The 27,887-nt window shown below is 36.4% G+C and overlaps 1 protein-coding gene across 1 annotated transcript in view; it reads left to right on the top strand.

Moving 5' to 3' along the window:
- dbo (Kelch-like protein diablo) overlaps window positions 1-27,887 on the top strand; it is a 351,633-nt gene that overhangs the window by 293,003 nt on the left and 30,743 nt on the right. Inside the window, exon 11 of the mRNA XM_068227482.1 lies at window positions 11,467-11,654. Coding sequence (XP_068083583.1) covers window positions 11,467-11,654 — 188 coding nt within the window. The remainder of the gene's footprint in view (window positions 1-11,466; window positions 11,655-27,887) is intronic.

Genomic DNA, 27,887 nt, shown 5'->3' with positions numbered 1-27,887 from the left:
AAAAGAAAAACGAACCATAAAATTAGTAACAAGATACTTTTTACTGTTTGAACTACAACACACAATGAGATAATCTGTGGAAATTGGCTTTTATCTGGGTTGATTATTTATTAAATGGACCAGTTGACGAAATTACTCACTCTGTTTTGTGGCGCCATCGCTGAGTAGGATCCCTTCTGGCAGAAACGTCACCATTGGAAACTGTTCCATCATTAGCATCATCATCATCATCATCATCATCAGAAGCTCCTTCTTCCAGAACGCCAGTACTAACTGCTGGAGCTTGAATTTCAGCCTCAACATCCTTATCTTCAATTTCAATATCTGAATTGTTTGGATCTACACCATCCAACATCTCAAAAATCTCATCATTATCCAGCCCTAACAAAAGAAATCGGAAGATCATGTGAAACATATACTTAAAATATCGATATATTTTTATTTTTAATATGTCTGTATGGGCTTACATATTTGATATGTATTTACCTCACCGTTCTATTGCATTAAAGCCAAAAACATGACGATTCCGAGAATAAAAATCTAAATGCTAAATCACAGACAATCCACGAGAAAACTGCTTGAAAAGTAGTTATAGAAACCCAATGTATCATATATGATACATAAGATATATCTTGGTGTTACACACTGAAATTTTATTGAAGAATTTGTTACTATGATAAAAATATGATCTCCAGACTTGGAGCACAATTAGCAAATAATCTTATGTTATAAAGTACGCAATAACGTAACTTACCATGTTTATTATGCAGCATTGTTGTTATGGTTCAATCTCCACCTGATTACAACCTCCCCTGCCATCTACCGGGACAGCGAGCAATGAAAAACAAGCGACGGTTGAATAGCGTAGAGTGTAACAAATGTGATACAATGGGTGCAACCTTCCCAACATGCATACGAAGCGCCAGAGAAAATAAATTCCCAGTGTATCATATATGATACAAGGGGTCGCTAGAGGATAATGGCTTTCACAGCCCTTAAATGATGAGATGTGATCTACAACCAGATTTTCAGTTTCTGCTGAAAATTTATTGTGGCGGTTCGAGTGTTTGCCACGCATATCGATGCCTATTTGTGAATTACTTCTTATGGATCTCTGGATATTTTCAAGTCTCTTTTTAGAAATCCCATGCAAAGACCGAAAGCTTTTTGGCACAATCATGTCAATTTCTTTTGCATCAGTACTTGAAACTTTTACCTCGAAGGAGGGTATCTTCTTCTTTTTTTCTTTGCCTCCTCTGTTTAATATCGTGGGCTGAAATTAAACCAGCCAAATGTAGAGTTTGTTTCTCCCAACAGTGTAAACTATTGAAGTCGTTGATAATTTTATTTCGCTGCTTTACGTCAAGAATATTGAAACACTTTAACTCACAAAGGATCACCAATCTCATGTGACTGGGCTCTCAGTTTTTTGTTTGCATCCTTCATCCTACCAAAACTCTTCCTCTTCTTACTACTTTGATAAGATGTACCCAGTTCTTGATCATCTTCACTCTCTGCACAGGTATTTGAATCCATGTTGTAACTTAACTGGCACACAATAATTACTGCCCAAACAACAGGATGCCATAGTAGGCCTTCTTGTTGTTCTTCCATTCCAGCAGTGTTGCCACACTTAGCACACTCCGAACTCCATAGAGCTGCATTCTAATAGATGCAAAAATACGACTTACCATCAAACGGGGCAATTTCGGACACAGAGGTGGTTACAAGTCATTAAGCTAGAGCCCTCCCCAAAATACATAAGAAAGATATCCCAATACGTCCCATCATCAACTGTCGTAACAGCCCAACCTACAAAATTTCTAAATATATCCATAGTTTCCTCAAAAGACACTATACATTTAATAACAAACATCCATTAAAGAATTCAGTTGATTTTTGCGAAATCCTTAACGATTTCAACTTACAATCTCATCATATAATGTGCTCTTTCGACGTGGTTAACATGTTTTCAAATATTCCGATTAAAGACACCACTAATATTGTATACAACAATATCAGTCATTACAGTAACCTCAGTAAAATGGAAATCGAAGAATTTATGACTATATTAAAATTTACATTAGATAATAATTATTTCACGTTTAATGGTAGAATTTACAAACAGAATGGCTTGGCGATGGGAGACCCTATTTCGGGTATCCTGGCTGATATCTATATCGATACGATAGAGCACACGCAAATTAAAACCAACATAAAAGGAATTAGTTTATTGGTTAAGGTTTGTAGATGACACATTTGTCATAATTGACAAGAATGTCACCAATAGTAATGAAATATTAAATGAATTAAACAAGATCAACCCCAATGTAAATTTTACAAAAGATGATGAAGAAGGAGGCTCTTTAAATTTTTTGGATATAAAAGTTACACGATCTAATAACTCCTTTGAATATCAAATTTACAGAAAGCCTACACACTCGTCAATAACAATAAATAATTCTTCACTACATCCTGCAACACAAAAACAGGCATCTTTTTACAGCCTAATATATCGAGCCTTAAGAATCCCCTTATCTCCCAAAAATTTGAAAACTGAATTAAATTACATAAGAAATCTTGCAGTAACCAATGGATACAAAATTGAAATGATAAACTGTCTGATATATAAAATAAAAAACAAGCTATCCACTAACCTCAAACCAGATAAGCCTAACAGAAATAAGCATGCCGTTTTCACATATAATAGCCCAACAGTCCACCAAATTACTAATAACTTCAATAAGTATAATATAAACGTAGCTTACAGAACAACCAATACTACACAGAACATATTTTTTTTAAATTATAATAAAATAAATAATAATAGTAACAGCCACGAACCTGCTACGCAGGCGTAGCAGGGGGAGAGGTGATACTCCCACGTGGCGCGTCCCAGGTGGCGGATAGGGGGGTCCTCACCGGCTTGCCGGCGGACTTGAGGGAAATAAAATACCTCTCGCGGACCAAACACACACCCCCTGTGGGTGGGGGAGGCAGACGAATAATACACCCACGGTATCCCCTGCCTGTCGTGAGAGCCGACTAAAAGGGGCGACCAAGGGTTGATTGTATTAGAACCATGAAACTACTTGTGATTAGTACCACCACACGGCGAACACCAAGGGTTGCTTTTACTTGTGCGTAGTACTACTACATTAGGTACGATATTGGTTTGTGATTAGTAGCACACAGGAGCACCACGCGGTCGGCTTTTGCAGTACCTGTGATTAGTACCACCATATGAGCAGGACCATGGGATGATAGCTACCATGTTTCTGCCTTGCCTATGATTAGTACCCACTATACGAGGAACACCACGGGATAGGGAGAGGTCCCTGTGGTTAGTACTCTTATGTGATGAACACCATAGGTTTGCGTTGCCTGTACATGGCGCCGCAAAGTGAGAAAAACATAGGTCTGTATTATATGTCGAATTTCATAAGCTTTGAGTAGTACAATAATGTGTGGAATATGGCAAGTCTCTGCTACTTTTGATTAGTACCGCAACAGAACAAATACCATGGTTCTATTTTGCTAGCGATCAGTACCGTTATGAGGGGCCGATAACTTCGATTTAGGACCCCCTTTTGACTGCACGCATAATCCATTCAGTGTTACGCTATAGCAGTAGTCCCTTGGTCAGTAATACTATATTGTCACGTCTGTTTACGTGCATGTGAGACATTGCGGGTCGCAACCACTGATTGTTTTAAATTCATGTCCATCCATTTATTCCTCGTTCTCACGTTTTTACATTCTGGTCAGTGGAGAATTTTAGACTTTTAATATGTCATTCCATTTCGTCTCATTTCGTACCATTAGGGGCCGATGACCTTCGATGTTAGGCCCCTTAAAACAACAAACATCATCATCATCAATAGTAACAGCAAATATTTAAGTTCAGGAGTATACAGGTTGACATGTTCGCAGTGGTTACGTTGGCCGGACTGGCGAAGCTTTATTACAAGATATATGGAACATTTCAATGCAGACAAACATAACAAATATTCCGCTATGAGTACACACATGAAGGAATCGGGCCACCATTTTACCTCAATAGAAAAAGATCTGACAATAATAAGGAATACTAACAAAGGAAAATTACTAAATGAATTGGAAAATATTTATATTTATCTGGACAAAATGTTTAATAAAGATCATAACCTTAATGACGACACGGAGATTAAGAGTTCTTTATACACATTAATACCTAGTTTAATGAAAACAGTTATCCCAAATCAAAAGAAAATTCTGCATATATAAAAAGTTGCCAATTCAAAAACTCCATCTACCCCCTCGAATACTAAACCTACAATTTCCCCTCCGAACAATCCCCCTCCTGTACCGATACAGTATGTATTACTCCGCCCATTTCTTCCCTCCCTCAACCCGTTCCCCTCCCTCCGCCACACCCATACAACACACGCAGCAGGAACGCCAGTCAGGCTAGCACTAATAACAGAAGAAGATAGGCACTTTACGGCATTCGAGTAAGTATACATTTTTACGTAACCCATAACACTATACAACCACATCCATTATATACATACACATTAAATGCGTTTTTATATTTCTTTGCAGTTTATCAACATTCTAACCACAGAGATTTACACAACAAATGGAAGACTACTGTCAAAGTGATAGATATTTCAACCAGTACATCGGATAAAATTTTCAACGTATATTCTATTTTAACGTACTCTTACCTGAATGGATTTTAACTAATTTAACTCAAGAAGAAACACCAAATGATCATTCCTGACCTAATTTTCTACCATATGACATATGTTTTTTATATATTCTATTCTACAAATTCTACTTGCGAGTGAACACGATTACCATATTGACTTTCACCTAAAGTTAAAAGAAAAGGATCCATTTCAATTCCAGACGAATGCCGATTGACAAACTTCTCACAAATATTAACAAATAAATTTTTTTTTTTACAATATTGTAAATTGTACTACAATTTTTTTAACTTGTTTTTGTAATATTGACATCAAACTTTTTTAATCATGATATCGAAAATAACTTTTAATATCACAACATCTCGTATCAATTTTATATGACTAATAGTTGTAAACAGTCTTAATTGTAATCATTTGTTTTAACATTATCCATTGTGCTGATGATGCCCATTAGAAAGGGCGAAACATGTTCACGATCTGTCTATTTTTTATAATTATCTAACCACAAAATGTGGTATTGTAAGTATTGACTAGGTTGACATTAAACGAATATTCTGGAAATTGTGGTTTCGGACAGTATGGTAGATTTGCCGTATTTTGTCGCATCGCAACGAGCCGCCGGTGCTTTGCACTTCCGCGCGCATTTTAGTTTGACCTTGACGTTATGTTTCCCGCGTTCTGTGCTTTTTATTACGAATCGACTTCATACTTTGGAAAATTTCCCGTGTGCACTGGCAATGTTTAAAGTTCATGCATTATTATTAAGTGGATACTCTCGATTGTCGCGGTCGGAAGGAAAGCATTATAACTATGGTTTTTAGTGAGTTCAACTGACTGTAGTGTTTATAAACGGTTGCTGTGGAATTTTGGTGTAATTTAGTAAAAAATAGTGTTTTACGCACATTTTACTGAAAATTGAAAGCAGTCTGGGTGATTTCGGACAATGCCTAGAAATTATCAGAGGCAGAAAGAAGCTGCTTCGAGGGATAATTACGAACCAAAATTATTAGAAAAAGCCATACGTGATATTAAATGCGGCAAGTTGTCTTATAGGAAACCATTTTATTTCTATAGTAGGCCTATGCCTTGGTCCACCCTACAAAATGAAGTGCGGAATGTACATCCTAAAAATAGGGAGACAACCAATGCTAAATGAGGAAGAAGGAAATGCTCAATGAAGCTCGTCACCCTCCGGCCATGCTCCAACCCAACACAACCTGCTACTTCTCGCTGCCACCGCAAATGAAATGTTCTTCCTGGGAAGTAGATTTTTGGCCGTGACTTCTGCCGAGATGAAAGCAGTGCAGAAACAAGTGATGACTCTGGCAGCAGCAGTGAAAATGAATGGGATGAAGCACACAATGAATGTAATGACGTTCTGGTGTTGCAAGAAGTGGCTTTCCGTGTTGCAGATTATAAATACAAGTTGAGGAACAAAGAGCATACAGGCCTGGCCTGGCCTGGCCTGAAATATTCGTTCAAGGGATATGGATGTCAAATCGTGCGCCCATATATAGAAACAGCAGAAAAGTGTTTATGTTCCCTAACATCCCTGCTGAGGATACAATAGCTAAGGAACAAATTTTGAAAATACTTCCAGTCCAAGTTGAGAAGAGAGGAATGTTTATTTTCAAAGAAAACGTATTTTATATTTATAGGATGTGGCAACTACATGTTCACTGTATTGACCTTTTTCTGCTCTGAGATTTGTATCGTTTGTAAGAAAAATTAAGATTTCTCAGTAGGACCTCTGTACAGTTCATATCTATTAATATTTCAATGTAGACCGGAAAACTTTACATTTACCTTGTCAGAAAGAAAAGATTGATGAGTAACACATTTGATTTATCATTACAATGATTTTAACCAGTTAGTCATACTTTGGACACTCTCAGAACACTTTAAATATCACAAAACTAAAGCAAAAAAGAACGAGGAATTGAATATGTCCGAAATCGCCTAATACGTTTTGAAACTTCGGACAGCGGTTTAAAATGTCTCTGCGTCCGAAATCTCCCCGAAGTACGGGGTGAATTCGGACACTACATTTTGTTTTCTCAGGAAAACCTGTGTCGGGGTATATTTTTCGTTTGTAGGGTATTGTATTAATTGGATATATTCCTCATTATTAGGATGATAAACAATACAATTTAAGATCCCCTTCGTGAGTTAAGACGAAAATAACCTCAAAACTGTCCAAAATCACCCCGTTTAACAGTACCTGCCTATTTGCCTATTTAATACTGACTTACCTTCCTATTTTTCTGTTTAATACTGACTTACCTTCCTCTTCCCTTGTAGGCAAAATTTTCAATGTGAAGTTTCTCACTGACCAGCCATCCTACTTGCTCTGCAATTTGCCCCATACAAAATATGCCTCTCAAGCTATATGGTTATGGTCTAAACTCATTTTATCCAATTTACTGGCGTACCTCCCTTTTCCCCTGTGGTCTTCATTTATGTACTACATCATCAAACCTGCCAAAACAAGAATCAGAATAGACAATTAAGTGACGTACTTCGGCAGATATTGATCCTACGTAATGCTTAATACATGAAATAATGTCACCGCTCCCCTCCCTGCAATGTCTTCGACAACATAAACCCCATGAATTTCCAATAATCCACTAACATTATGAATACAAAAAATTGTATGTCCAAAGTTGACGTTTATAAAATGCAACTCCTACACACAAATGGGGGTTTGGCAGACACTGCTGCATATCAAACCATTAGAGAATTATTATTATTTTTTGAAGATTCTGTGTCTTTCTTCAGATATGCCTGTTTGGTATGAAAGGTCAACTGAGATTCAAGTTCCATCTTTTTTTCTTCTTCTTCTTCTTCTTTTAACCCATTAGCGCCTAGCGTTACCATATGGCAACGATTTTCGCACCTTTTTCTTTTAATGCTGTAGGCAACAAGAAATAATCTGGAAGATTGTGGTGTCATCCGACAGTTAGAGAAGAGTTTGTATAATCTAGTAATCATGTTTATTTCGTTTTAAAATCTATTGTTGTGACACAAAGACTGGTGGACTCTTGGTTATTTTAAGATTCCTGCGAAATGGCTGCCGGCTTCACGTATGAAGGATATAAAATCTATAAGTGAAGTTCTTTCATTGGATTATGTTTACAGTAGGGTTGTGCACACTTCATTATATATGTTGTAAGCATTTGAAACAGTACGGGCGCACAATGCCGTAGTAGTGCTTGTTGAATCATTAGCGTTGCCATGGCAACGCTAGGCGTTTATACTCAGTAAAATAGCTGCAGCTGTCAGATCATGATACTTTATACTGATTCATACATCTTCATTTCAGGAAGCGATTTTCCCTTTTAGAAGCACTGGATATGCTACTGACTGAAGATCTCGATGGTGATATTTTTGTGGAACCGCCCTGTGTAAATGTACTTACAGATGATGGTTCCTGGTGATGAAGATGATGGTGGGCTTGTTGATAATCTCTCTCTCGAAAGTTATGTGTCAGTGCTGAAATGAAGCTTGTAAATAATGAAAGAATCGGGATTAGTTACGATGGTGAAGGTGTGTTACCAGAGGACGGAGTGCCTTTTCTGTCTACTGATGCAGGATCTGTTTCAATACCCGATGCTGCGAAAGAGCAGATAACTGATAGAGGAAATAATAAATCAAATAAAAAACCAAGATAGACCGATGGGGCTGATTTCAATATTGGGTGACTGTTGACATTTCCAGAGCCTAGTTATAGCAAGTGAAAATCCATGACTGTTGTTGACATTTTTGAATTGTTTACAGATAACCAGCTGATCGAACATTTAGTTCGAGAGTCTAAAATGTATGGGGTGTTTTTAAATTGTACGGACCCACAAATAACTTCTGATGAAATTCGTTGCTTTGTCGCCATACTTTTCATTTCTGGATATAATAGGTTGCCCTCCAAGCGTTCTTATTGGGACACGCAGGATGATATGAAGATGGTGAAAGATTGTCATTCTCTATCTCTGTGGCTAACGCGCAAGTATTGAGGGTGGGCTTTTATATGCCTCCGAAAATATAGACTAATAGTTTATAACTGTATCTGAAGTTCTTTGATTCTTCTTTTTCGTATTTTTGATTTTATTCTATTGTTCCAGTGAGTGTTTTATTTTGACAGGCAATGAACTGTACATATGTGTCTATATACTGTAAACAAATATTTTCTCCTTTGTTCAATAATTCTATTTTTTTACCGTGATGTGAATAAAAACTGATATTCCATATTCTTACAATAAATAATGCTAAGATATTTCAACATTGTTATTGCACGAAAACGAAAAAAAAACTTTGAAACCTAAATTCGACTTTCAAAACTCATTGTTTAAAAATAGGTAGTGCAAGCGCCTAGCGTTACCATATGGCAACGTCAAATATTTTATGACCTAGCGATTCCAAAATTCTGAAACTTGTTTTATTAGATTATTTTGGTCTCAAACATGCGGCAAAACACAATAAGTAAGCAAATCTCAGAAAAAAAATTAATTCAGGCACTAATGGGTTAATGTTTTTTTTTCTGATGAAGTTTGCACTTTAAGACTGTCACAAACTTTACATGTCTCACAACGTGGTGTTACAAAGCCATTACTGAAATACTTGTAGAATATTTTACGATACATGCCAAGGCTGAGAGGTTCCTTGTTATTACATTTCCACTTACCTTCATAGAGAGAGTACATTTTGCATACATTTAGTTCTCCACTTAGGTATTTCATATTCAGGTCTGTTTTCCTAGAATAATTACTGGACTGAGCAGGAAAACTGTTGATGTTAGTTCAAGCAAATGCCAGGTCTTCATCGCTGCATTTACTTGGGCGATTGCTGTGCCGTCCTCTTTTGTCCACCTTTAATAAGTAAATAATAAATGTGCTATTTAATTTTAAAAAACACTTGGCTTGTATTGTAAAACACTGAAAAATTTCCATTAATGTGAATTTACTGCTTCACCTAGTGGTACATAATAAAAGTAAAACATGTAAGCTTACCTGAGGAGAACCATATGTTTTTTTTTTCCTGTTGAATTACTCAAGGCATTCGCCCACTACTTATACCGAAGACCAGCAGAAAGGCCTTCTTGCAAATTTGAGTGTCCATATTTCCACCAACAGTGACTTTGTAAAGGTTAGTTGTCAGCCTCCTCCTGCTTTGGGGATCATCGGTGTATTTTCTCTTAACAGAATTAATATTTACACAACCAAAAATGTATGTATTTTGTAGATCCTGGTTAGTTAGACCCCAGAAATCAACAAAAAGTTTCTCACGTGCATCCGCGGTTACATTATCAAGACATTTCCACACAATCATAATTTGTACCTTGTGATTTCGGTATTTTCACAATGCCTTCATAGTTCTTATATTCTTTCTCACTATTTCGTTTCTTCTTTTCAAATTCTTTACACCAGTTTTCTGGATTACCCTTCCTTTTGTGATAATTTCTACTAATTTTCACACTTTCGTCCATGCTTCCCTCTTCTACCACCATCATTGTTTCTGTTTGTTATCAATACAGAGTGCCAATGTAAACACAGTTCAGGCACTATAATATTGATATGGCTACCTACTACTTATTAGATTCTGGGATTATAAGCCCTTTATCTTGCTAAAATAATTGTGTTTTGCAAAACTAAAATATGCTGGCATTATTTAACTATAAGAACCATTCTCGAATATACTTAATAATTTAGAACATATTACACAGTGTTGGCTACCATGCTTGCGCACTAGTTCCACTATTGACCACTAGAAGGCATGTCAGCTGCAGCGGTGGGTTAGCCCGTTCTTGACATTGCAGATGGAGCAAATCCAGAAATGCAAGAACTTTCACCTTTTGTATTTAACCTAATATGATACCTGCAGGATAGCACATCACAAAAGATAGCTCTCGTATCCGACAACAGATGGCAGCACATAACTCAAGTATTTTAATTTTGAGGGTCGACCCATTTTTCCGGTCATGTCTTCAATTTCACAAAGGTAAATGTTCTTCTAAAATGGTAGATTACTGTAAATGTGTATGCAGAAATGCCATTGCATCATAGGCTCCGAATCAGTACACCTCCCAACTCAAACACAAATTTCCAGTCACTGATGATTTACTATTTGCTGCATTAGTTACATTAGCGTGCGCTCCTGGTTGGGTAGTGACGAAGCAGCATGAGCATGCCAGCTGTGAGAGTGAAACTTTGTATTGTTACCATCCTTATTCGTACAGCATACCAAAGGGTACTCCAGCTGTATAAAAGTGTCTCGCTCCCTTTGACTAACCATAAAAAGTGTTTCGCTCCATTTGACTAACCGTATAAAGCATATCTCTTGTAATGTTCATGAACAGGATATTACTTCAGTATCTCACTGTTAGTGTGGAAAATCTTCTTGGCCTAAGTGGAATCTGTAACCAGTTTTGCAGTGAGTGTAGCCAATCTTCTCCCTATCTTATTTGGTTGGTGTAAACCATCAGGCTCCTACGACTTACGGGAGAGGGTAGCAAATAAGAATTATAGTTAAGTGAGGCATTTCTTGTATTTGCTTCCATAATGCTCTTCTTTTGTCTTTCCTGTCTGGCCTGCAATATTCAGCTCTTTTTCTCTTAAGTGTTTCCTTTTATTTTTAATTCATTTTTTATGCAGTTATTTTTGTATAGTGGTTGATCTGCACTTAATATCTCTTGCAGTCCTCTGAATTTTAGAATTACAGTATTCTGTTTACCCTTATATTTTATTACTGAGAAAGTTTGTAACAGTAATATTTTGGTAATTTTTAGGTGGGTCTGGCTGTTGTTAATGGTCAACTGTACGCAGTAGGTGGTTTTGATGGAACAGCATATTTGAAAACCATAGAAGTGTATGACACTGAACAAAACCAGTGGCGACTGTGTGGTGCTATGAACTATCGTCGTCTGGGAGGTGGTGTGGGGGTTATGCGAGCTCCACAGACAGAGAACTACTTTTGGTAAGCCATCTAATAAGTCTGTTTGCAAAGAATGTGACATTACATAATAATGTACTTCAAAGGTCATTAATAGGGCTCGGATGTTTAAGACCTAAAAATAGCTCAAATAAGCAGGCAAATATGACCTCAAAATTCACAAAATATGACGTAAAAATTACAAAATATGACCCAAAAATGATTAATCTAAATATGGTCATTTTAAAATACGTTATAAATCGAAACGGCAAATCCTTTGATACGCATTTGTTAATTCTTTATTCCTACTTTCATATTAATTTTCTGAATATACATGTTTAGCAGTTATTCAGTCTATTGTCCTCGATTCACTTATCAAACATTTGTGAATACATACCTATAAAGTAGGCCATACAAACTTTGTTAAGATTATCAGGTCACACAACATTTTAAATGTCAAGACATGTGTGCACCCTTCATTGGTGGTTTGAAATACGAGAAAACTAGAAATCAATCTATTTTTTAAAAATATTTTGGAAAGTTTAAGCTCATATTACATTCTCCCTCTTCTTCTTTGTCGTTTAGGCCTACTGAGGACCACGGGGCTCGTATCTACTCTTGGGTAAAGTTGTTGCTTTCTTCTTCTTCCAATACTCCTTCATTTGCTGACTATGAGCCAGCTTTCTCTCCTCGGTCCACTTAGTTCCTGTAGTCTTCTTACTTGTAAGGGACGTTGGAAAAACTCCGTGTCGGATGGCTTGACGGAACAGTAGTCGGTCATGAGTTTGTCCCAGTGGGATATCTAGTTGTTCCATATCCGACTTAACTGACGTGATCCATTTGTTCTTAGAAGCCTTGCCTCTTCCTGTTACTGTGAATATCCTTTTGGTGAGTCTTTCGGAATCCAGCTCATATTACATTAATATTATTGAAATGCCTTAAAGTTTAAACTGAGCACCACGAAACAAATTAAGTAGATGTCTTTCGATAGATTATGGTAGGGCGGCAGGGCAAATAGTGCAAACTCACATAACTTTTTCATTCTTCTCCGCGAGTGGTACTGAAGTGTACGACAAAATTCATCTTCAAAGCATCAGGCGAGAAAGACCTCCGATTATCACTTAACTTATTCTTGCAAGAAGAGAAGCTCCTTCCTACGTCACAAGACTTTATTGGTGGATATTTAAATAATATTAAATCACTACTATCGAGTATGCACTCATCTTGAAATGCACTGGTACCTTCTCCTCTACGAACATCAGTTTCTCTTGCACACACAGCGAAAACCGTCACTTCGATTAAGCACGTTTTGAAGTTTCTTTTTTACACTGACGCCAACTATGCCATGTAATTGTTGTGCTGAAAGTTCAACACTTCTCATAATTTCAATACTTGCATGAATTTCTAAGCTAGCAGCTTCTAAACAGTAATTGCACTCGATATAATTCCAAAGTTCGACTTAATATATGCCAGACTTTGTGACAAACTGTTGGAAAACAATTCCTGCGCAATCTTGATAGAAGAGGCAGAGTATACCACTTGTATTAACTACAGATGTGATACGGAAAAGCAGTTTTGTGAATACTAGTTCTCATTCAGGAAGTTGATGCTGATTTTCCACAGGTACAGCTGTCGCCAAACCGCCAAAATATGACGTTTCTACGAAAATAGCTCAAAATATGACCTTATGACAAAAAATAGCCAAAATATGCATTTTTATGACAAATAAAAATCACTTAATTGCGACGATAATCACGTGATTTGCACCAAAATCCAATCAGGCAAGAAAATAGACACAAAGAAAAAACATGACTTTTCCTAAACATCCGTTGTTGGGAAGAACACTTTATTTTTAAAAGTGGTAGTGTGATGTTAATCTTACATTTATTCAAGGTATCCAAACAGATTCTCCATTACATTTGAGTGTTCCTGATGTTACCATGCCTAAAAATAGGTTGTGTTTTTTAACCATGGCTGAGTTAGTTCATCTTAATACAGGACCTTATGTGCTTGCCATGTGGGTGGGTAAGGTTTAGAATACACTCATGGTATCCTTTGTTTTGCCCAAACAGGCAACAGAAAAGGTAGGGTCAAGCAGAAACAAGAAGTAATTTAGGCCCTGTTCAACTGTGCCAAGAGATGTGCAGACCCTACCTCTATAACAGCGAAACTAAGCATATTTTCTCAATATTCCTAGCCAACAGTTGCAGTGGAGAATGAATGTTACAAGACTCCTGGTCTTTGCAACGGCCAAAGGATGATTCTTTGAAGATTTTGGCATGGATTCGATCTGAGCCAATTATTTTGTAAATACCTGTTTAGTGCTCTCTCAAAATGTTTCCTGCAGTGGTAGCTTCCGGAAGAGTTATCTTTGAGCTGTCGATTGCCATCTTTTGAGGGTTTAGACCAGTGGTTCCCAAGTGGGCGATTTGGGTTATCACTGGTGACTCAACCCCTCCCACTCCTGCCATCACAACACACTTGCCATTGACCTAAATACGTCTTCAGTCTTAACTAGCCTTTGTGTGCTTCACCATCAGTTTTTGTGAGTGTCTTTTCTGTTTTTGTGTGTTTGTTTTGATGTGTAGAAGTTCATGTACAATGGACTCTAAAAAGAAGAGTATTTAAAATTCGGTTTTATCGTGTCACCGCAGAATGTGCAGTTTCTACATTGTCTATTGTACGATGAAACACTTACTAGTAATGAAGCCATGAAGCCTTCAGGAATGAAAGATCATTTATCAAGAGTACTCGGTGATAAAGTGAATAAAGAACTTTGTTATTTTCAACACCTCAAAGCTAAAGCTGATAAACGGCCTAATGTGAGTGAATTATTAAAAAAACCATCAACCGATCTTGACAAAGGTCTTCTTCGTCGTAAAAGGAAAGAAAAATTCCACCTAATCAATACATTTATTTTCTTGTAAAGTATTACAATCTAGGACCGGTTTCGACCCTTCATAGGTCATCCTCAGCTATATCAGAATCACATTTGGATTTCTATCTTATACCTCTGAAAGACCTTCATGATATATTGTTTCATAATTTTCAGTGAAAACTTATCTTAAAAACTTACAAATTACTAAGCGTTGCGTTAAAATTAAAAATTAAAATTACAAACTTTGTCTATTATATTCATGCCCTTTGGCTGACAGAATGCGTCCTTGGGTTGATTAAGCATCTATCTTAGGTATTGTTGCTTATTCTGTTGAATCGATTCCCTTTTATACTTATGTACAATCGTGAATAGACTATCAGTAAAATTTGATAAATAAAACTTGCGTGATAATTAAAATTCATGTTACATTTTTACACCATATTGCTTGAGTGATATTATTTCAGGTAGAATATAAATGCGTGTTGACCTCTATAAAATATTTTTACATAAACACACTAATATATTTTAAAGTCTAATAATTGTACTTTAAAGTCTAAAATACTTATTGCTTTGGATCTTGCGTTGTTATGTGGTAAAATATTGTAACAATTTGTCTTTATATAACATCAGATATAGATAATATTTAAATATGCCGTATATGGTTGGCTTTTAAGTCTAATGATTAAATGTCAGTTCCTTCTTGCATAAAATTACAAGTTTCATATTATATTATGTATTGTATAAAATATAAATGTCTATTAAATAGAATGCTTATCATTTACTACAGAAGTTTTTTAAAAAACACTTGAATGTCTAGTAATATAGTCAGTGTATTAGTGACACTGAAACGTGTTGGCCTTGATTCTTGCGTTATATTTCCATAATTAGCCTTTTTTTTTATATGTCGAATGTTGGTCTTTATAGGTTCCATTTGTAAATAACAGCACTTTCCTATAATTGTGAAATGGATCAATATAAGCTTGATACGTGTTAAATTATGCACTATATGTGTGATTCAGTTCTGGCTTAACTTCTGTTCTGGAGTTTTCTCCCATCAAATGCCGTAAGAATGTGGTGGTTCATTTCCCTTTTTGAGGCTGGTAAAGTCTGTAAGCCAAAATGAATGAAGTGAGTTAGATTTCAATAGAAGTGTAATATTGTGTGAATTTGTAAAGCCTGAATTAATTTACTTACTGCTGGATGTTTGAAATGCGAGTTTCTTGGCCGTTTGACGAGTAATGTACCTCGTACTGATGGTTCTAGTGTTATCTGTTGTGAGAGGGGCGGAGGGGTAAGTAGGGGAGGTTGTTATGTGTGTATGGGCGGAGTCACTGAGGTTCGCTGTCTGCGCCGTAGCTTGTGTATGACGTCGTCTGTTGACTATTTTGACGTAGTCGTTTTTTAAGACAGGAACGATTTTATTGAACAAAATATGACCTAATTCCAAAGTTTTTAACAAAATATAACAACAAACATAGAAACACAAGACAGACACGTGACACTTTAAAGAAAACCAATAAAATCTGGATAAAAACTGAAAATTTTTTTTATCGTAAAAAACAACACTTGAATAATATACTATACCCTTTACATTTGAAAGTATCCCAAGAGCTACCACGTAGCTATTGGGATCACTTCCAACATGTTACGAATGAGAAAATTGAACATCTAGCCATAAAAAAACAGAACACCCTAGACAAGAAATTAGAAACCTTGAAACGAACTCAGAAAGAAAAACAGATAACTCACCTTACAGAAAATAATAACTTAGCTCAGTCCACAGGAGATAGAATGCATCAGTTTTACCCACCATTAAAAAATCTCACGGATACAATATTCAGTAAAGCAGAGTATGAAGTTTTAAGCAAAGGACCAAAACATAACTGGAATAACGCCTCAATACTACAGAACGTTACTACCGCAATAGCAGAAACAGAATTAGCCACACAGAGAATTCCGCATGAAATACGTGAGGAAGTTAGACACGATACTGTAAAAAAACTCCCGCAGTACATCAACAGAATACAAGAAAACATATCTAATAGCAATAAAATGGACAAAACACACATTAATAGCCTAAAAGAAAAGGTCAAACGTGATAATCTCCTGATAACAAAAGCCTACAAAGGAAACACAACGGTAATTATGAACAAAGATATGTACATTCAAAAAACAAAAGAATGTTTCAATAATAACACATTCCGCACAATACGTAAAGACCCCACAATTAAAGTACAAAGAAATTCACTAACCAATGTTCTGAAGAAGCATAACATTAAAATAGCATTTAAGACTTCACAAAATAATAGGCATGTCATATATAATAGCAAATCAGTAAATAGTAGTAACAAATATCTTCAATCAGGAGTCTACCGAATGGAATGTAACAACTGTTTAACAAGTTATGTGGGGCGTACGGGCAGGAATTTCACGACTAGATATAATGAGCACGTAAACGCAATTCGGCATAATCATTTCTCGGCAATAGGGCAACATATGCATGAATATAAGCACAATTTTACGGACATAAATAACGATTTAAAAATATTAAATGTAGAACCTAAAGGTCCTTTGCTTAATATAAGTGAAGAATTATGTATAAGACTAGATCAGTATGCAAATCCTAATTATAACATAAATGAGTTATTTGAAAAAACTAATATATTGTTCAATAAAATCGTTCCTGTCTTAAAAAACGACTACGTCAAAATAGTCAACAGATGACGTCATACACAAGCTACGGCGCAGACAGCGAACCTCAGTGACTCCGCCCATACACACATAACAACCTCCCCTACTTACCCCTCCGCCCCTCTCACAACAGACAACACTAGAACCATCAGTACGAGGTACATTACTCGTCAAACGGCCAAGAAACTCGCATTTCAAACATCCAGCAGTAAGTAAATTAATTCAGGCTTTACAAATTCACACAATATTACACTTCTATTGAAATCTAACTCACTTCATTCATTTTGGCTTACAGACTTTACCAGCCTCAAAAAGGGAAATGAACCACCACATTCTTACGGCATTTGATGGGAGAAAACTCCAGAACAGAAGTTAAGCCAGAACTGAATCACACATATAGTGCATAATTTAACACGTATCAAGCTTATATTGATCCATTTCACAATTATAGGAAAGTGCTGTTATTTACAAATGGAACCTATAAAGACCAATATTCGACATATATAAAAAAAGGCAAATTATGGAAATATAACGCAAGAATTAAGGCCAACACGTTTCAGTGTCACTAATACACTGACTATATTACTGGACATTCAAGTGTTTTTAAAAAACTTCTGTAGTAAATGATAAGCATTCTATTTAATAGACATTTATATTTTATACAATACATAATCAACATAATATGAAACTTTTAATTTTATGCAAGAAGGAACTGACATTTAATCATTAGACTTAAAAGCCAACCATACACGGCATATTTAAATATTATCTATATCTGATTTTATATAAAGACAAATTGTTACAATATTTTACCACATAACAACGCAAGGTCCAAAGCAATAAGTATTTTAGACTTTAAAGTACAATGATTAGACTTTAAAATATATTAGTGTTTTTATGTAAAAATATTTTATAGAGGTCAACACGCATTTATATTCTACCTAAAATAATATCACTCCAGCAATATGGTGTAAAGATGTAACATGAATTTTAATTATAATTATCACGCAAGTTTTATTTATCAAATTTTACTGATAGTCTATTCACGATTGTACATAAGTATAAAAGGGAATCGATTCAACAGAATAAGCAACAATACCTAAGATAGATGCTTAATCAACCCAAGGACGCATTCTGTCAGCCAAAGGGCATGAATATTGTACCGGGCGGTACACCTCCACGCCGCTAATTTAAAATGTGCGCCAATTGAAACTCCTCTGCTGGAGGAAGTCTGAACTTTATTGACGGTATTAATTTTCTACTTTCTCAGAAGATGTCACTACCTGGAAATTTTGGAGTTTTAGAACTGTGTCATTTTTGATGTGTTTTTGTTTTGCTTGAAGTAAGAAGTGTGAACTTTCTCTTCTAGAGGACACTACTGAAGATCAACAATAGTGCACCCTGGTGGGAAGTGAAAGAACTGGTTTTTTTTGGAGAAAATGTAATTTCAAAAGTTTGTTCTTTGCTAAATTTCTTTCAGTCATTAGTTAAGTTGGCAATATTAACCCTTTCTTTCCCCTTGTTTTGTATGTATCCAATCCCGAATTTCTTCAATTTATTTCTGACCAATCCGAGGTATCTTCCCCCAACTTGAATATGTTGCTGTATCCTACCCAATAAAGTGATTGTGGGCGGGTGTTTTCATTCCCCTAACGCCTAGAACCTTCCGCGAGAGTATATAAACTGCTGATTTTTGGGTCTCTGCGCCACTTCTGTTCCATCTTTCAGTGTGTAAAGTGCATAGCAGGGGGCGGGAAGCGCCTCTTTCTTCGGCGACAGTCAACAACCAGGTAATGGCCGATTAATTCCTTCTTTTCTTGCTTGCTCAGCAGTTTAACTCTCGGGGCGGGTCCGAAGCTTTTTCCATTATGTAACCTTCCTTAAAATGTAAAGAAACTTGTATCTATTTCATCTTTTAAACTGCATATCGGGATAGAGAGTGCTTAACCCTCTCGAGCTCCCAATCATATTGTTTTGAGGTGAACTTATTTTTCTCAACCTATTCTTCGTTAATATAATGTAAATTGTTCTTTTCTGAAGTCACCTCTGTAGTATGGGATTAGCCCTTGCTTTAAAGGCCTAGCGCCAAGTAGGTTTTAAATAAAGTGTATTAGGAGTGCGGAGAGCCTCCTTTCAAGTTGGTATTTTAGAGGCCATACAATTAAACTTTTCTCACTTAATAGGCCTCAGTAGATTGGGTATTTTACCCCTGTGTTTATGTCCGTTGAGGACAGCTTGAAGGTGGAGTTTGGTGTGGCCTGGGAGAGGCTTAAAGTAGAGAGCGAGTGGCTCTTTTTTTTTGAAAACTGAGTGTTGTATGCCTCGAGGAGGCTTTACTGTGTAATTTGGAGCAAGTGCTCAAGGTTTTGATTGGGGTCTTCTGCCCCGTTGTTGGAATTTGTATATCGTAAAGTTGGGCTAGTTGCTCAAGAATTGTGTTTTCAGGGCTTGAAGCCCAAATCCTGTAAATACTGTAATTGTACCTTGTGGTCTTGCTACTCCGTACCTGCCATTCTTGTTATTTCTGAATTTTGGAAAGAAAATATAACCTTGTTAAATTTTACATTAACTTTGATTCCGTAGTTTGAGACCCGTTCACGCCCGCACCTTCTTTCACCTCTACCTACCGCTAAAACACGGTAACAAATATAATAGACAAAGTTTGTAATTTTAATTTTTAATTTTAACACAACACTTAGTAATTTGTAAGTTTTTAAGATAAGTTTTCACTGAAAATTATGAAACAATATATCATGAAGGTCTTTCAGAGGTATAAGATAGAAATGCGAATGTGATTCTGATATAGCTGAGGATGACCTATGAAGGGTTGAAACCAGTCCTAGATTGTAATATTTTACAAGAAAATAAATGTATTGATTAGGTGGAATTTTTCTTTCCTTTTGTGACGATTGGTAGATGTCAATACAGAAAATGAAATTCATAAATCGAAAAAAAGAAAAGTCTTCTTGCTTCTTACGAGGTGTCTTTATTGATCGCTAAGTGTGGTAAACCTCACACAATTGGCAAAACTCTTGTTTTACCGACTACCAAAAAAAATGGTTGAAATCATGCTAGGCGAGGGCCCTAGTAATAAGATCAAAGGTTCCTTTGAGCAACAACACTGTTTCCAGGCGAACTGACGAAATGGCCACGGATGTTGAATCCAAAGTCACCAATTTGTTGAAAGAAAGTAAATTTGCTTTTCAGACTGATGAAACAACTGTGATTGATAACAAAGCAATTTTATTAGCTTATGTGAGGTATATCAATGAACAAAAGGAAATTACCGAGGAAATGTTGTTTGCTAGAACTTTGATCTCTGATACGAAGGGATCATCAAAATTTAAAGTGGTGCACTTTTATTTTGAGGAGAAAGAGATTCCCCTAACAAACGTGAGTGCTTGCGCAACAGACAGTGCTCCTGCCTTGTCAGGTCGTTATGCTGGGTTTCTAGCCCACCTTAAGAGAGAAGTGGCAGAGGTCATTGAAGTGGTGTTGCTCAGCGCAACAGCCTCAAGGGAGACTTGCATCTGAACTTGACGAACATAAAGCCGAATATTCAAGCTTTAACTGAAATCCACCAAGCACAAAGCAGCCATTGAAAAGGTAAAATAAAACAGTAACAAAGTTTTCAAACTTTCATTTATTTTTCAAATTTTAACTGTCAACTTTCTTAACTTGTTATTCCTGGAGTCACCAATATCAAAGCTAATTCCCTCAATGACCATCTCTTCTGACAACTTTGCCATGAAAAGTTGAGGAATTTGAACGCTTGCTTCTACATACGGCCGTGAGGTGGCTTTCCATAGGAAACTGTTTGCGCCTTTTCTTCGAATTATTTGACACAGTTACTGAGTTTCTCGACATGTCTGATCCTGTTTAAAGTGAGAATTTGAAGAAACGCAATTTGGAACTGGCATACCTTACTGATATTTTTGAAAAATGAACGAAGTCAATTATAAGGCTTCAAGGAAACAAGATGAACCTTATCAAAAGGCCAAAGGAATTATTTCATCATTCATCGCCAGTTTTGAGATTCACAAGGTAAATATTGGCCGTAAAGTGCTGATTTAGTTTCCGACCCTGAAAAAGTGTTCACTGCCAGATAAGAAGACTACTGAACTCCCAGAAGACAAAATCCTAATTGTTACTGATCACCTTGACCAATAAAAAACTGATATGGAATCAAGATTTGAAGATGTGACCAAGTTATAAATCCCGGATTGGATTCTATATCCATCCACGTTTGAAGCTGTGGATAAGCTTGATAAATCTTTTCAGAAGGAGTTTCTACATCTGAAGTATGACTGTGAGGTGAAAATCATTTTCAAGCAGAGCGGTTACGAGTTAGCCTGGATGAAGCTTATGGACACTTATCCACAACTGTGTGAAAAAACTGAACCGCTTCTCATCTCATTCCTGTCAACATATTTAGTTGAAAAAGGATTTAGTTCTGTTGTCCAGCTCCTCACAATACAAAGAAATAAGTTGGACATTTGCCTCAAAGGAGACTTGCGCCTGAACTTGACGAACAAAAAGCCGGATATTCAAGCTTTAACTGAAATCCACCAAGCACAAAGCAGCCATTGAAATGGTAAAGTAAAACAATAACAAAGTTTTCAAACTTTCATTAATTTTTTCAAATTTTAACTGTCAACTTTCTAAATTTTTTCAGATTCTTATTTAAAAATGAAAACATGTACTCCTGTTTTTAAAATATATGTCAATGATCTTAGTTAATTATTTCACTTATTAGTTTTGTAAAAATCTGTAAAAATGTACATTTTAATTTTTTCTATTTCATTTAGGAGTGACCGGATTACATACAGTAATAAAATTGTTTAAAATAATAAAACTGCTTTATTATTTACATTTTACTTCAAATTAAAATTAGACATTACAATGAAAATGAAAAGGGGGCGACAGGTGTTTAGTCAGCCTCCACGAAGGGGAGATGGGCCACAAAAGGTTGGGAACCACTGGTTTAGACCGTGGCATTGAAGAGACTTTTTTATCCTGTGTTTCAAGTGATATGACAGTCCACCATTGGTGGTTCTTCAGTATTTGAGTTCTCTGTAGTTCAACTTAGTGTTGTAGTGCCTTGACAGCTTAATTGGGATCATTTTGCCGAAGGATGTACTTTTTTCCATTTTGGTCTCCACGAGACTTTGAATTTCATTTTCATAAAACTAGTTCTGATTCTTTCTCTTGACAAATCCTGCCGACTCCTCGCAGGCTGAGAATACTACTGATTTGTTGAATATAATCTAGGTAATCAGATGGTAGTTTCTGATGTGGAAGAGTTTTGAAGTTTGGTTTAGTCTTCTTGTCTCTCTCTAGTTCTTACCTGGTTTCCTCTATTTCACTTGCTTCCATTACTTGAGAGAAACTTGCAGACCCATTACAGATCCTATCAAATGATGTTCAAGTCAGCACATGTCATTGTTCTTGTAATTAATACATCATGATGATCTCAGTCCCTCACGTTTGGGTGAAAAAAATCAATTTTCACATTTCTTATCTTCTTGTCAGAGCCACTTACTCCATTGTAGTGAAAATTTATACACATAGATAACTAAGTTCACTCTACTAGATTTAAGAGTTCAAGGCCTAAAATAAAACATGGTTTCAATTTTATCAACATTAAAAATATAGGATTGCAACAACTATCAAGGTATCTCATTGATTAGTATACCAGGCAAAGTATTCACTGGCATCTTGGAAGGGAGGGTGCGATCAGTCATTGAGAGGAAGTTGGATGAAAACCAGTGTGGTTTCAGACCACAGAGAGGCTGTCAGGATCAGATTTTCAGTATGCGCCAGGTAATTGAAAAATGCTACGAGAGGAATGGGCAGTTGTGTTTATGTTTCGTAGATCTAGAGAAAGCATATGACAGGGTACCGAGGGAAAAGATGTTCGCCATACTGGGGGACTATGGAATTAAAGGTAGATTATTAAAATCAATCAAAGGCATTTATGTTGACAATTGGGCTTCAGTGAGAATTGATGGTAGAATGAGTTCTTGGTTCAGGGTACTTACAGGGGTTAGACAAGGCTGTAATCTTTCACCTTTGCTGTTCATAGTTTACATGGATCATCTGCTGAAAGGTATAAAATGGCAGGGAGGGATTCAGTTAGGTGGAAATGTAGTAAGCAGTTTGGCCTATGCTGACGACTTGGTCTTAATGGCAGACTGTGCCGAAAGCCCGCAGTCTAATATCTTGGAACTTGAAAATAGGTGCAATGAGTATGGTATGAAAATTAGCCTCTCGAAGACTAAATTGATGTCAGTAGGTAAGAAATTCAACAGAATTGAATGTCAGATTGGTGATACAAAGCTAGAACAGGTCGATAATTTCAAGTATTTAGGTTGTGTGTTCTCCCAGGATGGTAATATAGTGAGATTGAATCAAGGTGTAGTAAAGCTAATGCAGTGAGCTCGCAGTTGCGATCAGCAGTATTCTGTAAGAGGGAAGTCAGCTCCCATACGAAACTATCTTTACATCGGTCTGTTTTCAGACCAACTTTGCTTTACGGGAGCGAAAGCTGGGTGGACTCAGGATATCTTATTCATAAGTTAGAAGTAACAGACATGAAAGTAGCAAGAATGATTGCTGGTGCAAACAGGTGGGAACAATGGCAGGAGGGTACTCGAAATGAGGAGATAAAGGCTAATTTAGGAATGAACTCGATGGATGAAGCTGTACGCATAAACCGGCTTCGGTGGTGGGGTCATGTGAGACGAATGGAGGAGGATAGGTTACCTAGGAGAATAATGGACTCTGTTATGGAGGGTAAGAGAAGTAGAGGGAGACCAAGACGACGATGGTTAGACTCGGTTTCTGACGATTTAAAGATAAGAGGTATAGAACTAAATGAGGCCACAACACTAGTTGCAAATCGAGGATTGTGGCGACGTTTAGTAAATTCTCAGAGGCTTTCAGACTGAACGTTGAAAGGCATAACAGTCTATAATGATAATGTATGTATGTATGTAAAAATATTTGGTGTCATAAGTCATAATAATTTTAAAAAAGTATAATTTATAAGCTAACTATAAAATGAAAAATTTGAAATTTGGCACACACAGAGAAGGATCTATAAGGTATATTTCATCGAAGAATTATTGTTCTAGTGTTTCAAAATTTTGTTCTAGGATTTTTTAATGCCAAAATTCCCAAAATCAAATATAAATCAGGTTATATTTTTTATAAAGTTCTATAAACAGTACAATAATTATTTTTCATCAAATTAATGGAAATCAACCCGTAAACATATCCTGAAAATTTCAAGTACTTTGATGCAATAGTTTCTGAAATAAATGAAATTGGCGAGGACATTGAACAAGATTTAAAAGCAGGGAAATCTGATGAGGCATATTTTAACATAAAATCATTGCAGAACAAGAAAATTAGCAGAAGTAACATGGTTAAAAACAAAGCAGGAAATATTCTTTTTGAAAATGAGGAGGTAGGTGACCGCTGGAAGCAATATATTGAAGATATATATGAAGGTCAGGAAATAGATAACATTCGGGAATATGCAGAGGATGAGAGCCTGATTGAGGTAGAAAGGAAAGGCCCACCAATTACAAAATGTGAGTTTAATATGGCTCTACACTTATTAAAGGATAAAAAAGCCATAGGTCTTGATAACATTTCAGCAGAGCTCCTAAAGAATTGTGGAGACATCATGAAAGAGAGATTGTTTGATATCATTACAAACTGCTGTGAAGAAGGAATCATACCACCTGATTTCATAAAGAGCCGGACAGTAATACTCCCAAAGAAAGGAAATGCCAAGAACTGTTCAGATTACAGAACAATAGCCATTCTATCCCATGCTTCTAAAATCCTACTGACAATACTTAAAGGTCGAATCAGCAGGAAAATTGAACAGAATTTAGATGACGACAATCAGGAGAAGCAATTCTAGCTCTGCGTCAAATCCTGGAGAGAAGACTGGAAGTTAACAGGAAAACTTATGTAACTTTCACGGATTTAGAGAAAGCATTCGACAAGGTTGACTGGAAGTTATTATTTTAAACTCTGAGAACGTTGGGTCTTGATTGGAAGGACAGATGTTTGCTTTTTAACCTGTATAGAGCCCAAAGCATGGAAATAAACATCAATGAAACGACAAGAGAAGCAAGAATAAGAAGAGGAGTGTGGCAAGGCTGTCCTTTACCACCTTATCTGTTTAATATATTCATAGAATTCGCTATTAGAAGAATAAAAGGAAAAACCAAAGGGATAAATTTAATGGTAAACAAATTCATAGTATTTGCTTTGCAGATTATATTGCATTAATAGCTGATTCAGAGCATAAAATGACTAGGATGCTCGGTATACTAAACAACACGTTAGAGAAGTCCAGGCTAAAAATAAACACAAAGAAAACGAAAATGATGGTAATTCAAAAGAAGAGGAGAATTGAAAACAAACATTGAATTAGGCTGTGAAAAAAAAAAAAGATCAGGTTAAAGAATTTTGTTATCTGGGTAGTGTTATTACCAATGATAATCAGTGCCTGACAGAAGTCAAAAAAGAATTGCTATGGCATAACAAGTGCTTCAAAGCAGGAAAAATCTATTGTTAAATAAGCACATATGAATTGAAACCAGGAAGAAATTTGTTAAAACCTTTGTTTGGAGTGTGCTAACTTACAGTTTTGAGACCTGGACTTTGGGAAAACAAGCACAATCAATGCTAGAAGCTGCAGAAATGTGGTTTTGGAGAAGACTGACAGAGATGAGTTAGACAGAAAAAAAGACTAATATCCAAATCTTGAATGACTTTGATGAGAAACGGACCTTAATTTATTCAATAGAGCGTAGGAAAGTTAAATTTCTTGGACATGTCCTACAACATGACACCTTTCTCCAGAATGTCTTTGAAGAATGTCCTAGGGAAGAAGTTGAGAGGAAGACCATGTCTCTCATACCTTAGGAACATAATCACTCAGCTGGGTTTTGCTTCCTATGTCACGATGAAAAGGACTGCTGAAGATCGTGGGATGTGGCTGCAGCGACAAGGCTTAGCCTTTAGATAATGGATGGATGGATGGACGGACGGACGGATCTATAAAAACACATTTGTGGGAAATGGCAATAAAAATAATGTGTACATAATGTGTACACATCAGTGTAGGAAATCAAAACAGTCCATAACCATAATCCTGTTCATTTTTGCCTTCTACTTATGTATCTTCTTCTTACTTTGCTGTCTCACATGTTTTCTTTTTCTCTTGGCTGTCAAGGCTTTCTAGAATGGCACAGCACCACGAACCTGTTTGCAGTCCCAACTGCTCCCAAGATTTTATTTGATGACACATATCAGAGCCATCTACACTTAAAGCCGGAAGGTACGCTTGGCAATGCTGTTCCTATCTGTCTAGTGGAGGCCGAGATAAAAGAGGGCGTGTCCGACTTTGAATGACTTCACACATATTTACTACATTTAGACCAACACGATGATTATAATAAATCCACACTCTTCGTAAAATGATACTATGAAACGCACACATCAGTAAATGCATTCACAGAAGTTAGAAATACACATTTTACATGAATAAAAACAAAACACTTCAAGAACAGTATTCACAAGCTCAATTATTGTGGAATGTTGACAGCTTCCTCCACTTAATGTTTTTATCCTCACTGCCAACATAACTCTTATTCTTCATCTACTTTGTCTAATATTATTTTACACCACATTGGAAAATGTAGACAATAAACTATCTATCAGACCGTTATTGCCCCCCCCCACAACGAAAGCGTTCAAACCAGAACTATTAATTTTCATCCCTTCCTAAAACAGCTCTGGATATAGAGAAGAGAAATTCTTTTTGATTTTCACAGTCCAGGTACCTAGTCTTCACTCTTCAGATACCAACAAAGTAAATGTTCCTGTAACTGTAATGCAGACACATACAACTCAATCTGATGGCACCACTAACCCACCTCTCTGGAGTTCTTCAAAATAGGGGTCATCTGTTTCATTACTCTGCAAGAGACCTAAACATGTGTCACAGCTTATCCTTCTGGATATTGTTCTTGCTGTATAGCCAGAAATGTATATTAGGGGAGACTGGCCTAAAATGACATATCCTAAATTTAGATATAAAGCGTGTGTTAATACATAAATAAACGATTACACATTTCTCATGACATAGGAAGTATTAGTAATCATTCAGTATAGTTGGAATGAGTGTTTCTCACATGTTAGTTATTAAAAAGAAAAAAATCTAAAAAGCTCACAGTATGTCATTTTAGGCTTGGTCCGGGTAAAATGACACACCTAGATTGAAATGAATATGCATTCTGAAATTTAGGCCTGCTTCAAAAAAACTCAGGGTGTGTGTGTTTGAGTCATCAGTCCATAGACTGGTTTGATGCAGCTCTCCATGCCACCCTATCCTGTGCTAACCTTTTCATTTCTACGTAACTATTGCATCCTACATCTGCTCTAATCTGCTTGTCATATTCATACCTTGGTCTACCCCTACCGTTCTTACCACCTACACATCCTTCTAAAACCAACTGAACAAGTCCTGGGTGTCTTAAGATGTGTCCTATCATTCTATCTCTTCTTCTCATCAAATTTAGCCAAATCGATCTCCTCTCACCAATTCGATTCAGTATCTCTTCATTCGTGATTCGATCTATCCATCTCACCTTCAGCATTCTTCTGTAACACCACATTTCAAA

Source organism: Anabrus simplex, chromosome 4 (genome assembly GCF_040414725.1).
Source record: "Anabrus simplex isolate iqAnaSimp1 chromosome 4, ASM4041472v1, whole genome shotgun sequence".
In the NCBI taxonomy this organism is placed as follows: Eukaryota; Metazoa; Arthropoda; class Insecta; order Orthoptera; family Tettigoniidae; genus Anabrus; species Anabrus simplex.
This window is presented reverse-complemented; position numbering and strand designations above follow the sequence as displayed.